This window comes from Ammodytes marinus (genome assembly GCF_949987685.1).
Source record: "Ammodytes marinus genome assembly, chromosome: 16".
NCBI classification, from domain to species: domain Eukaryota; kingdom Metazoa; phylum Chordata; class Actinopteri; order Uranoscopiformes; family Ammodytidae; genus Ammodytes; species Ammodytes marinus.
In genome coordinates, this window is record NC_137220.1 from 9,889,590 (window position 1) to 9,903,297 (window position 13,708).

Sequence of the window (13,708 nt, forward strand, 5' to 3'; positions counted from 1 at the left end):
TGCTGTGCGACTCAAATACCATAATACACACGTTAGCTTCAAAGCATACACAATAGCTTGGTGGTTAGAAGTGTATTAAGCTTTTTACCCGTCGGGAGGTGTTCTTAACTGGCATTTTTCATCATACAATATGAACAACTGCAGATGAATTATAGGCTACTACGGTAGCCTACTTCACGCATGGACTTCAGTTTACTAGAAGTTTTCCTATGCTATGCTAATCTAATTGACCTCTGGCTCAGTCCAGGCTAACCCCCAAACTAGACTTACATTGCACGTGCCCAATGTTTTGAGCAAACTCGGAAAAACCATTTTTCCTCATTGGACCTGCAACTCGGAATAAGGAAAATGCCCAGGCCATCTCAAAAATATCCTTGGGGCAATGTTAGTGATTTCATTTTGAACATCTGTCGTTTTAATTCATTTATATTTGCTTCATTACCTTTGTACTCTAAGCTTTTTATATTATATTTAGCTACTCTTTAATCAATTGGGCTCTTTTAATAGGGACTATCTTTAATTGAATAGCCTTTTTCTTTGTCTCTTTGTGTCTGTTCTGTACTCCTTTTGTAGTTATTTTTTCACTCGCTCGGCTAGATTGTAGATTAGGTATTTACCATAGATAGTATAATTTACCTAGTTAAAAAAAATGAAAGGTTTTTAACCGATAGGCTATCTGAACGTGTAGACGCCACGGTGTAAATGATGCTATGTGTGTGTACGCCCTCCGGTGGTCACAATGGGTAACTACAACTACGATATCAAGTTAGAAACAATATCAAAGTTAAACTTCCGGAAAGCACTTTCAAAGTAAAACTTTACAAAAACTGACGAGTGTAGTTGTGCATTGTGGCCACTGGAGGGCAGTAAATGCATGATTTGTTTCTATTACGTTAAAGCTGGTCATAAGGGAATAACTATAAGGTATTGAAAATAATTACAATTTAATAAATATTACTTTAATGAAGAAAAAAATGGAATTCATACTTCATTCATTTTTGACTGACAGTTTGGAGTGAGTAAAAAACAAAAATGGCAAATTGTATGTTAATATTTAGAATTGTATGAATAATCAGCAAATGTTCAGGGAAATATAAGAGAAACCTGATTGTACACGAAGGAAAGTTTTGACAAAGATTTTTAAAGTTTTTATATTGATATTTATCTTCTTCTCCATAGTAGTACACTAGATTCACTTTCTCAGCCAGAAAATCCAAATAGACAACTTTACACTGGCACGCCTTCTTGAGACACAAGGTGGAAGCAGTCTCAAATCAACTGCAGTGAAATGGTTCCAGTTTTCCTATCCACCCAGAAGATCATTTTATCATTAGTATGAATCCATGAACATGAATGAAAACCTAATAAAACAAGGCTTACATTTTACCAGCGTTTTGTGATGTCTTTGTCACAGACCACACACATAAATCAAACCTTATCGTGACTCTCCACTTTTAAATACAGATAACCCTAAAGAACAAAATGCCATTCACCAACAACCATCTGATCCAATCCTTAGGGATTTTTTCAGTCTGAAGTCATCAAGTAAATTCATGACAGTGAGTCACAAGTTCAAATGTGACACAAGTTTCTTTCATCCTGACAACTGACTTCATTCTTTAACAGCTAGTGTCTATGCCTCGAGGGAAACAATGTGGGAACATCAAAGCTTTACCACCCGCAATTAAGTCCATATTTAGTCCATGCATGGTCAGCGGCGGTGACCTGTTCATTCCTTAAACATTGCTTAGCACAGATAAGACAATCAAGTAGCCTACAGGTGAACTTGGTTTATAAGCGCCATAATTCCTGCTTCTTTAAAATCTCAACCTTTTATTTTGGCAATCAAATATTTTTCAGTTTCTTAGTAAATGTAACTCTGGTGACTTTGAGGCTGTGTACACTATCCACTATGGCGTGCTCCAGCTGCTGCCACCACTACTACTGTAACTTCGCCATGTTCCTGTGGATTGCAGCTCTAACCTGCCAGCTAGTTACGTAAAGTGTTTTCATGTGAAACACATTTTGGTGAAGTCAGTGGAATGTCCAGTGAATGTTCCAAATTAAATCTTGTGTCATACGGGGAGTCTACAAAAATCTGCAAAAACAATCCGTTTAGGCTACTTCTGAAATTACGTACGGCCCGCACTGTGCCAGAGGCAGCTCTGTCTAATGCGTCAGACATTCTCAGTTACATATTCTTGGACAATGTGCAAACACTTGGAGGAAGATAGTGGGATTAAATATGTAATGTTTTTATCCAGGGGGGTTTATTGGTCTCATTGGTAATGCGGTTACTTCAGTTTTAAAAAATCCTGCGTCGTCAGTTCAGTCTTTAAAATCACTTAGGCCCATAATATGGAGCGTTTGGATGAAACAGAAAGAAAGGTCCCTTTGCAACATGGGGCCTCATTGTGCCATATCAGATTTCTGAGTTGAACAGTCGGAGTAAGAAAGAGGCTAGATAAGTGACTTAAAGTTACTTCCTGTAATCCAAAACGTCCTGTAAGGATCTCAGACCCCACAGCATGTGGATCTAACGAAAAACCCCGACAAGTCTCCTACACATGGTCCGTGCGCTGTTTTTGTTTTGCTGCTCACAGCGGGTGTAGGCCACTTCAGGTCATCGGTGGGAAGTGTTACCAGATGTGCACTGACATGGCGGAGATGACCAAGCCGCTGCAGGAATCTCATCTCAAATCTACTGTAATTCAATGTAATTCCATTTAATTCTATCTCCTCTCTCCTCTCCCTCTATTTAATAATTGAATGCACAATCACATCACTTTTAATCCTATAACATCTTTAATCTCTGATATAACATACTGTAATCTCATTTAATCTGAAGTGATGTAAACTGATCTCATGTGAAATATGTTCTACATGGATGTGATCCTGTTTGATTCTATGTCATGGCATCTCATTTAGATTAGATTAGAACAGATTAGATTTGACAATTTTATTGATCCCCAGAAGGGCAATTCATTTGCATTTTACCCCATCCACCATCACACTAACAACATCCAACATGCATCATGTCAAAAGCACAGGTCAATCAATATACAAACAGAGGTCATGGTGAATGACATCAAGGTAAATATAATAAGGTCAAATAAAGGAGCAATACAAGAGATAAATTAGCAAAAATATGAATAAGACAGATTCTAATTAAATGTCAGGTATGTCTATTCAAATCTAATGTAACATTATCCCTTCTCATCCAATTGTATCCTTGATGTCTAATAATAATCTAAACCAACCTAATCTCAGATTAAGATCTCAGATTTTATATGAATGTAATCCAGGTTTATCCCATCACATCTTCACTCTAATCTAATCTGTGATGTAAAACATGTTCAAATATTGTACCTAAAGCTATGGTGTATAACTTCTGTCGCCCCCCATGAGGAATTCTGAGTAATTACAACAACAACACTTTCTGCAAATCTACACGACGTAAACTTTCCGTGATCTTTGGTCACTTTCTTTTTGGGGTTTTATTTCTTCTAGTGTACGTTCAGGTTTTTTTTCCTAGCAGTAGAATCAACAACTGAAACATTTTTGCAAGACTGCCATACTGAGAGATACAGAGAGAGATTTGTGTCGGTTTAATCGACAATGTGTCAACTCCTTTAGCAATGGCTTGAATTGTAATGGACATTCTTTTATATGAAAAAAGTAAAGTTCTACAGTTTAAATTAAATGAGGAAGACCATGATTTGGCCTAAACGTAGTCTACTAATACATGTACTTATACATCTAAATCAAAGTACAAAAAGGAAGTCATAATGCAAAAAGGGAAATTTCAGAAAAAAACACCCATTATATTACTGTATTATAATAAGTGATGCATCAGTACTGGGTAGATTGGAGCTGGTTTCTAATATTTGAGTTAATGTAGTGTACTTTCCACCACTCAGTCTAATCTCATTTGATCAATCTCATCTCAAAAGCTTGTTTGATTGTATCTTGAAAAATACATTAAGCGTGCATTTCACTCATTACAGGAAACGCTGTGTGGTGTGTGTGTGTGTGTGTGTGTGTGTGGTTGCTGTGGTCGTGACGCTACGTTAGTCATCTCATTAAGTTTATTTGCTATTTTATGCGAAACATGCTCCAGCTGCAGATGAAAGTCTCCAGTCTAACCAAATGGATAGCAGGTGGGATCAGAGGAAGATATCCATGTGCTGAGTCACTAGCCATGAACTGATACAGTCCTTTAAAATCTACGCCAATCTGGCCCTTTGGCACCGAGCCTAAAGCAGATGAATTATCAGGAGTTTAGTCATTTGTTCCGGAGTGGCTCTTTGTGATTTGTGTGTAAGGGAGGACTCAAATCAATAGTGTATTTTTGCCTAAAGTCAATGCTTCACGTAGAGCCTCCCATCAACAGAGAGGCATCTAAGTTTTTTTATTTTTTATTACTGGCTAAATATAACTCAACTTTTTTTTATGTTTTTTCTAGTCATCCACAAGTCACATTTTATCTAAAGGTCAAAATGACATCATGCAACTGGGACAATGGGCCTGTCTCTCTCTGTTTCCTCTCTGGTCCATCAACTGGCTAAACATAGCACTACATAAAACCACCACAGAACTGATATCATTCTATAACAAAGCTTTATTTGGTCTGTAATTGGCAATTATAAAGCTTGTACTGTTAAACCACCAATCCAAGAAATGACTGAGCTTATGTTGGTGTTTGTCTAAACAGTATATCCGGTAAATACCATTAGAGTTTATTATGACACTTCTTAAATATTGTGTTTATTTGGTGTAATATGGCATGAATCTTGTGTCTGCATAAATGAAATAAATAAACCGTTAAACCATCTTTAATTGCTACTGGCTGATAATGGCTTTGACTTTTCGTAAAACCAGCGAGATAGAAAATGAAAAAATCTAATTTCCAGAACAAGATGTTGACCTTTTCCTCTGCACGATGTGTTCTGAGGTCTGCTGACATTTGTGTTCTAATCTTTAGCCTAGTTATGCAAATTCCTTATACAATATACATATACGTCAATATGTTTATTCCTCATATAAATTATGGAGGAAAGTAATTAACTACACAGAACATCCTGCAAGAAACCTGTCAGTGTTTCACAGGGACATTTTGAGCTTTGATGATAATGTGCTCAAAGCCAAGGTCGCTCAGTCAGCTAGAGAGAGAGAGAAAAGAAAGTGCAAACTCCAAAGTGCATTTTTCTCCTCTTTGTAGCCTGGTCTGCACCATACAGCCCGCAATGTGTATAATGTAAACACACCGCGTCTGTTTGGAGTGCAGGCCTTATTATACAGGAGAGGAATAATGCAGAGGGAAACCTGTGAGCCCCTTAAAAGGCTCCTGACTTTACATGTTTACATCCATTACTTGATCACCCAGAATAACCCCTGACGGTACTGGCAGCAGTTGCAGTTAAACTAAGAGAAATCCTGTGACTGGCTGCTGCTGCTGCTGGACTACTACAGCACATACTTCTCTCAGGAATGGAATGCACACGGAGGGAGGGGGTCGCTGTTTTCTCTCAGTTAATGCACATTTTTGAATAGCTCGTAGTGTAGTCGTACGGCCCATAAAAGAGTCAAAAAGTATGCAGCCTGCAGCCTGAGAGAGCAACATGTTTGTAATCTGAAACTTCAAGTTTCTACTCAGTTCTTCCCCTGCTTTAATATGAGCAACGCGAGCTGACTTTGTACAATTTAGTTTTGTAAAGTAAGCAGAAGCAGTCTGCGGCTCAGGGCTGTGTGTCTATCTTCTATTTCTGGCGTCCCCCCCTCCCCGGCTCGCCCCCCTTCCCAGACTGACGTCAGCAGAGAGTTATTTTCATGAATGGAGGGGGCGGTCACGAGGAATCGGTGACGTGAGTGCTTGCGGAAGCAGAGCGTGGAATGTTGGTACATTGTTGTTGTTTTGTAGTTAATTTAGTGCGAGGATCCACCGCCGCCCGTCCGCTGGACGTTTTATCCCTAACTGTGTCAAGTTACTGCGCCGTCTGGGTCGGAAACCTACTCTGCCATATTTTACGCATTCCGGTTCACAGATATACGCGTCCACAGAGGTAAGTTTGTTGGCTTTTTTTTCACAGTTATATTTAGTTTTTGTTAAAATATTTTGACATTCCTTTTATATTTTAAAAATATTGCTGAAGGAGACGCGATGAAATAATGACGCATGCATGTTTGGCCACACGCGCCCCAGCATGTTGGATATACTACGTTTAGTTGTGAAAGTTGATGTTGACTTTGTAGATTGTTTCTGTCGCGTGGACACGTGTTGTGTTGGAGTAACAGAACACAATGCTCCATCGCAGTGCTCGGTTTAGTAGGCGAAAATAGGTCAAAACAATACTGTTTTAGTTATAGGCTATATATAGGCTTAATAATTTTTTTGCCGAAATAAGATGAATGTTATTGAATTTATGAGTGAAATCTTCGAGTGTATCCCTTTCTTAAATTTAAAATGGGCTTAGAAACGTAGACATAGGCTATTATTAATAGAAATAACACGAAGTAGCCTAGATTAGGATCATGTTAATTATATAGTTATGAAGTAACTTTATGTTGTTGTTACTAGGCTAAGCTTCTTCAGGCTACATGTAGGCTATTAATTACTGATTGCCACAGAAACATTATGCCTAGCAGGCCTATAAGTTATTAAAAGCCATAAATAGTCATCTTTGTTTTTCGGGGTTTATTTATTTATAGCCCTATTTTCTGTCACTCCAGTGAGCCGTTTGGGGAAAATGGAAGTGAAATTAACTTTCTCAGCTTCCTGTTTAAAGTAATGTATCTAAAACATTTCACATCCTTTTTTTTTATTTCTGGCGCTCCTGTTCATTTCTCAGCGCGGGGTTTTAATGCAGGCTGCTAGAATGCAGAATACCAGCAGCCTACTTTTGACACTGGAAACCACACGTGGTCTGCATTTTAGACATGTGGGACAAAGGGCACGAAGTGAAGTCAGACCACCAAGGCTGACTCGCCTACAAAAGAGAAACAAACAGTCGCTAAACAGCTACATTATATGGGGGGGGGACATTTCCACAAACCATAAATCACTGTGGACAATGAAGAAGAAGCTTTATCTAATCTTTCTGTTTAGCTATCATTTTTGAACTTCATACATCTTCATGTCACTGGTAAAGATAAGGAAACTGTGGCCTGAGAGTACAACAAATATTTCTGAATATAAGCCTACCTAATAATATCCTATCAACAACCAAATGTTCCCTAAAAGCCAAATAACACTGCTTGATCGTCTTGTGTGGTCACATTTTAGTGAAAAACTAGGGCTGCTGACCTTTTTTTAAATGCTTTTGTGATTAATATATGGTAACTGATTGGTCACAGATTTGTGCCCGAGAGGCTTTTTTTTCTAAGTTCTCCCTTCTTTCTGCTGGGCACACACACAGTGTCTGCTACTTTGAGAGAGGCAGTGGGAGCAGCTACACTCCTCTGTCATGAGGTAAACATGTGGTTCAATCACCAAAGTGATGATGTCTTTTTGAGGATGGAGAAGTAACAGTGGCTGTCTGACTCATTTTAGTCTGTGACAGTGACAAGGCACTATACAGTGAGAAATTCCCCATGAAAAGCACCATGGAGAAAGTCTTGATTGTCACCAGATATGTACCCAGCTATGGGTGAAAGCGACACAGACAGAAGGCAACACACACTGTTGCGGTGGAAGTATTGTGAAAGTGAAATAGCTGTGGTTAGTGACGCGATGACTCACACAGGGAACACGCTCCCTTATGATGTGTTTTGCTCCTTCTTACTGGAAAAAAGATGTCAAGTTTTGATTGTTGACTTTGGGAGCCAGTGATTTTAATCCACGGCTGAACATGCCAAACCGACTGAATATGGGCAATAACAAAACGAAATGTGTGAACAGCTCAATCCAAAGTGTCTGCCTGACAGTTAAAGTGTAGGAGGCTGTTGCTCACACTGCCACCCATCAGTTATTTGCATCCTGCTCTCTCTCTCTCTCTCTCTCTCTCTCTCTCTCTCTCTCTCTCTCTCTCTCCCTGCTTTTCTGTCACAATGACTGAATGTGGTCAGAGGTGTGGCAGGTGTCAACTCTGCTCATGTATTTATTTGGTGGGATCTTGTTATTGGGAATTCCTTGTTGTTAGTCAGTGGAGCTGACTTGCTGTTTTTTCAGCCCCTGGAAACTTCCTGATTCCACCGTGACTCAGATTGCATGTTTGCAGCAAACACAAACAAACACTTTGGCATTTAAAATGTATGCTATGCTGTCACATCAAGTGTGTCCTTGTGTCAGCCTCAGCTGGCTGCTTTAAAGGAGAAGCACGGACATTTGAATTTGAGACTGAATTATTATTTTACATCTTTTCAACCAAAGAGCCTTGCTTTTTTGTATCTTTTTGGGAAAAGAAACAATGTGTTTTTCTTGTCCCTGATCTTTTATCGTATTTTAATTGGATGCTGAATGTGCTGTATGAGAATTGTATATGTTGGTTGTGCTTTATTTATTATGTCATTGTGCTGCTTTCTTGGCCAGATCACTCCTGGAAAACAGATGTTAATCTTAATGATTGTTTTTACCTGGTTAAATACAGGATATTGATTCTATTGATTGATTTTAATGCAAACTATACTCATTTTTTGGAAACCGAATGTTAATAGTTCTCCTGTTATTCAAACTTAATCAGTTCCCAGGTTGTAAAAAGTGGGAGAGCTACCAGAATGTCCCTTTTTTTCCTTTTTGCATTCTTGACATTTCTTTGAGTCCCAGTTTCCCTGATGGGGAGAATATCTTAGCTCAGATATTGGTCCGGTTCTCCACCCTTTCCGCACTAAAGTCCTGGTGGTCATGCCAGCCATTTCCAGGGCTCTCTGTACTTTTCCTTCCTCCCGGTGAAACAACGGGATTTTCCAGGAAACGTCAGATTGGGAGGGTGTGATTCCCTGCCGCTGGTCTTCGCTTTTTACCAGTAAACAGCGTGAGTCATGGCTCAGCTATGCTCTCCATTTCCTTCACTGAATATCCCACCAAATGTGCTGCGCTGGAGAAAGAGCAGAGTGCCGCGCACACCAGACAAGGGAGAAATATTTCCACCTCCTTGGAAGTCGAAAAAATGCAAGAAAAGCCAAGACAGCTTTCTCAGAGGAGATTATGAGGCAGCAACAAAACCGCTTTACTTACTCCCAAATTAAAACAAAAAGGGAAGAAAAACAAGGAGTCCAGAGACGAGCCAACTCTGCATTTCTCACTTGAGCATGAGCTCACATAAGTCTTTGATTTACTGTTTATTTTAGGAGAAGGCTGGGCCCCACACTTACCTGCTGTAACTCAAGTGCAGCCTTGAACTTGACCAGATGCCTCACTTTAAAAACATAAACATTTGGTATCAGTGAACAAAAGGAACATAGGTTTATAAAACTGAATGTGTCTCACAGACTTAGTACAATATGTCATAAATGCACTTTAAGAGCTATTTAACATGATTCATGTAAATATCTTTGAAAGCTTTCATGTTTTTAAGGAGTTCTCAATGGGTCCAAAATAGTCTTTAAATATACGGTTCATCTTTAAAGCAATGTATACGCCCTGATAACAATGATAGCCATGAAATACGAGTATAGCATTTGTAACAGACAATTTACTCTTACGTCATCCCTTGGCTACGCATTGATGTGACTCATAAATTAGTGATAACAATTCAAGAGTAAGAGTACAAGAGAAAATAGTAAATGCTTTCAGAAGATCATCTTGAGGATTGAAACAGTATCTGTTGTATAAAAAAGATAGGAAAGTAAAGTCAAAGATAGACCTTTTTAGTTTACAGTGTTTTCTAAAAGAGGAATGGTAGTGGACTCCTTACTACATGTGCACATTGGCTGCCTTCCATTTGTTATGGCAAGCGAAAGATTTGAGACACTTCTGGATACCAGACATTTTGTGAATTTTGCAGCCGTTGTTTCACAAGTGGGGTTGTCTGAACTCCACCCCCGTAGCCGGGTGCATGGCAGGACATATACAGACTCAATGCTGCCTCGCCAGTAAAGATGTTGCCTGTGTTGAGCATGTGAGGCTTTGCACATATGTGTGCTCACTCAGGAATGTGGTTTTGTTCTATGCCCAGCCATCTGTTGCTTTTCTTTGAGGTATTTTCCCAGACTCCTTTTGTTACTGTTATGAAAAACCCTAATATGAGCCGTTTTCTTCACTACAGCGAGAAGCCATGGTGTGTTGTGAAATAAGCCTCGTCTCGTCTGTGTGTCGAAATCACAAAAAGTGGATTTGGCTGTGTGTGTAATTTAGTTTCTGGAAACGTTTCCGTTTTGATCAGGAGAACCTTGTCCCTCTGCGAGTTGCGAAAACATAAGCACATGCCTCAAGAATTTCAGAGAAACAACCTGGCCTCTTGGTTGAAGCTTGAGGCCTCTTGTATATGAAAAGAGGGAGGCCCACCACACCATTTTCCATGATCTCTTCGAGGAATACACCCAGAGACCCCCCCTCTGACGCAATTCCACTTAAATTAGGCCGCTCAGGCCAACTTGCTGTCAATGAATGTTTTATTTTAGTTCTTCCTCTTTATTTGATGCTTGGGAAATCTAAATGATGCAATCCTTAGCTGCGTGTTTTACAGAATGGATGAGGGACATCAGAGAGGGAAGCAGATGTTCTCTAGATCTCCAAAACATGAGTTTATGTGGCTCTGTGTTTAGCTGTGTGGTTGGTTCATTTATTTCTCATCTGCTTGATTTTCCAATTCAAGATCCTTTGAGGTTGATCTGTTTGTAACAAAAACGCAAACTTAGACAAGAGATGTTTAATTAAAGCTAGTACGAGAGCAATGACTAAAGTTAAGATCCCATCAAAGAACAACAATTACAAAGCTGGTCGACTGTGCTGCTTATTCAGCTGTAAACTTTAAAACAACTGTTTCTAAGTCCTGCATAAGCAATTTAGCCTCAGCATGTGAAAATGTGCTGAACATCCCAAAAAAGGAACAGCCACACCCAAAGTATTTTCTTCCATTTAGAAGCAGCAGCTATCATGACTGCAGAGAATATTTGCCCTCCTACTGAGGTATCACTTATCGCTCACTCACTTAAATTGTTTAGTTGGCAGAAATTTGTGTCAGCACTGTGGGCTAAATATATCCGCCAGAGTTAAATAAGGGCATGGAGCGGCTCAGGAAAGCCCAGTGTAAGAGGATCCCGCTCAGCCAGCGAGACACAGTCCTCTCTCTAACGATAGACTGCATTGTCTCACTGTGAAAATACATCAGTGACTATAAAGGAAACTATTTCCTCTGTGACACTCTATCTCCAGGAATTTTCCACATGCGTATCTGCTGCCCTGTTAAAGTTCAGCATAACTTCAGATGTTAGCGCTGATGTGTCTGTTTTAAAGTCTGCTGAGGAGGCAGAGTGGACTGACTGTGTGCCCGTAGAGACACACACTAAAGTATAGGGGAATAAACTATCTTTTTAGGACTACATTAGAAGGGGAAGTAACAGGATAAAGAGAAACATCATATAGACAAATTTAGGAATGTTGTTTACACAGGATGCCCTTAAGTTATCAGCAGCACAAGTTGGTGCTATGTATAGGCTGTGTTGCGGTTATGAATGAGACTTGTTTACCCTTTTGGTGACCATGTGACTCCCACTCCTACGCCCCATTTGCGGGGCATCACCATGGCAGCCGACCGTTGAGCATGGAACAGTGCACTCGTAGTCAGGCTGCTGGTCTCCGCAGGTCCTGAAATGGAACCTTTTGGGGGGGATGTGTGTGTGGCTCTCACAGGATCACAGCTTGTTTTGGCCATGGCAGCAGTCTGGGAAAAGCATATGCCTCAGTGTAATAGGCACAGAGAGGCCTTTCCTCCACCTGCCCTTGCAAAATGGCTTAGGCGGAGAGCTTGAATGCAAAGTTCTGGGAAAGGAGAGTGGTTGCCCTGTTTCTAATCTGGCCTGGTCTTGTGAACTACATTGTCAAGGCCCTCCTTCTCTAACAGGTAAATAAAGGGCGAGCTCCAGTGGGGTTGTTTGATGGTGTCTTGCCGCCATCTGCTGGCTTCTGTGGCACTAACATGTAAAAGACCAATATTGACACATGACGTAACCCCTGGAATGTTGTTGTGATGTCTGTGTCTTTAAACTCAGTTCTGTAATTCAAGTCAAAAATATCCTCATTATTCAATAATGTGTTTAAGTAAAAAGTACATCAGTATTTTAAATTATCAAAAGTAATAGTGCTCACTGTGCAGAAAAATGGCACCTTTCAGCAATGTTATAACATAGGATTTAATTATAATTAGTCATTCATAAAGATGTGTTCACAACAGTTCAAAAATTATGTTAATTTAAACTATTGTAAACTTTTGGTAGGCGAATCTGTACATTACATCATAATAAAAAAATAACTAACATGTTTTGTGTGTCATATCTGTAAAATAAGCTGAGATATAAATAGAGTGGACTGAAAACACCCCTCTTGTAAGTTGTAGTATTAGTGAAAAGTAAAGTAAATTGCACCAAGTAAAGAACTTAATTAAATGATAATGATGATAAGTGCGTTTTCTGCAATTTGACTACTCACATTTATTTTATTTTCACTTCCTCAGATTGTCTTCTGTGAGATTCTGGCCAGTTGCTCGCATGCAGGGAATGACGACTGATTTGAAGACGAGCAAAGCTTTAAGGGTAAGCGTGACAACAATTAGAGTGACGAGTATTTGGCAATACTGTTTTCCCCAAGCAATAGTCAAGCCAATGGAGCAAATAGAATTGAATTTACCAGTAGTGTTTTCATTGGACACTATCCAGACATTTTGCTTTCCTTCATCCTCTGCTCTTGCCCCTACAGGTGAAGAGGGAGACTGGTGAGAATGCCCCGGCGCTTAGCGACGACGAGCTGGTTGCCATGTCGGTGCGGGAGCTCAACCTGCACCTTCGCGGGCTGACCAAGGACGACGTGGTGCGGCTGAAGCAGCGGCGGCGCACCCTGAAGAACCGGGGCTACGCCGCCAGCTGCCGCATCAAGCGCGTCACCCAGAAAGAGGAGCTGGAGAGGCAGAAGATAGACCTGCAGCACGAGGTGGACAAGCTGGCCCGCGAGAACGCCAGCATGCGCCTTGAGCTGGAATCCCTGCGCGCCAAGTACGAGGCCCTGCAGTGTTTCGCCCGGACTGTGACCCGCGGGCCCCTCTCGCCGGGTAAGATGGCCGCCACCTCCACGAGCGTCATCACCATCGTCAAGTCGGCCAACTATAACAAGTCCAACAACAACAACTCCAGCCCCACGCCGTTCACAGCTCACTCCTAGTGTTGACAGGACTGGGCTTTTTTCCTTTTTCTCCTTGCCTGGTCCTTTCCCCCCAGTTTCTCTGACCCCACCCCCCCCACCCTGAACCCCCCACTCATCCTGTTTATACTGAGGATACTCAGTAGTTATTAGACTGAGGGATGGAACGGGGGCAGCACGCTCTATATGTGATGTTATACGCTGCATTCACACAACTCTGTCTCCCTTCCTTTCTGTCTCTCTTACACAATCTACATTGTCTGTGCACTGTGCAACCCCCCTGACCCCCCCCCCCCCCCCCCCCCCCAGCACCGGCAGGGTACTGGGCCCCTCTGACCCGTCCTCCATGACTATTGCAGAAATTTGCTTTTAACTCCAGTGTGAAAAAAGTATTTTTCATGCCTTTAATGTGGCAGTACT

General features: G+C 40.7%; 1 protein-coding gene across 1 annotated transcript; it reads left to right on the forward strand.

Annotated features, from left to right (window-relative positions):
* The first annotated feature begins 5,974 nt into the window (after positions 1–5,974).
* Positions 5,975–13,508, forward strand: mafk (v-maf avian musculoaponeurotic fibrosarcoma oncogene homolog K). The gene is made up of 3 exons (XM_080043525.1): positions 5,975–6,062; positions 12,609–12,687; positions 12,851–13,508. Exons 2-3 carry the CDS (start codon positions 12,643–12,645, stop codon positions 13,307–13,309), a joined length of 504 nt encoding a protein of 167 aa, XP_079899651.1. The 5' UTR covers positions 5,975–6,062; positions 12,609–12,642; the 3' UTR covers positions 13,310–13,508.
* The last annotated feature ends 200 nt before the right edge of the window (positions 13,509–13,708 follow it).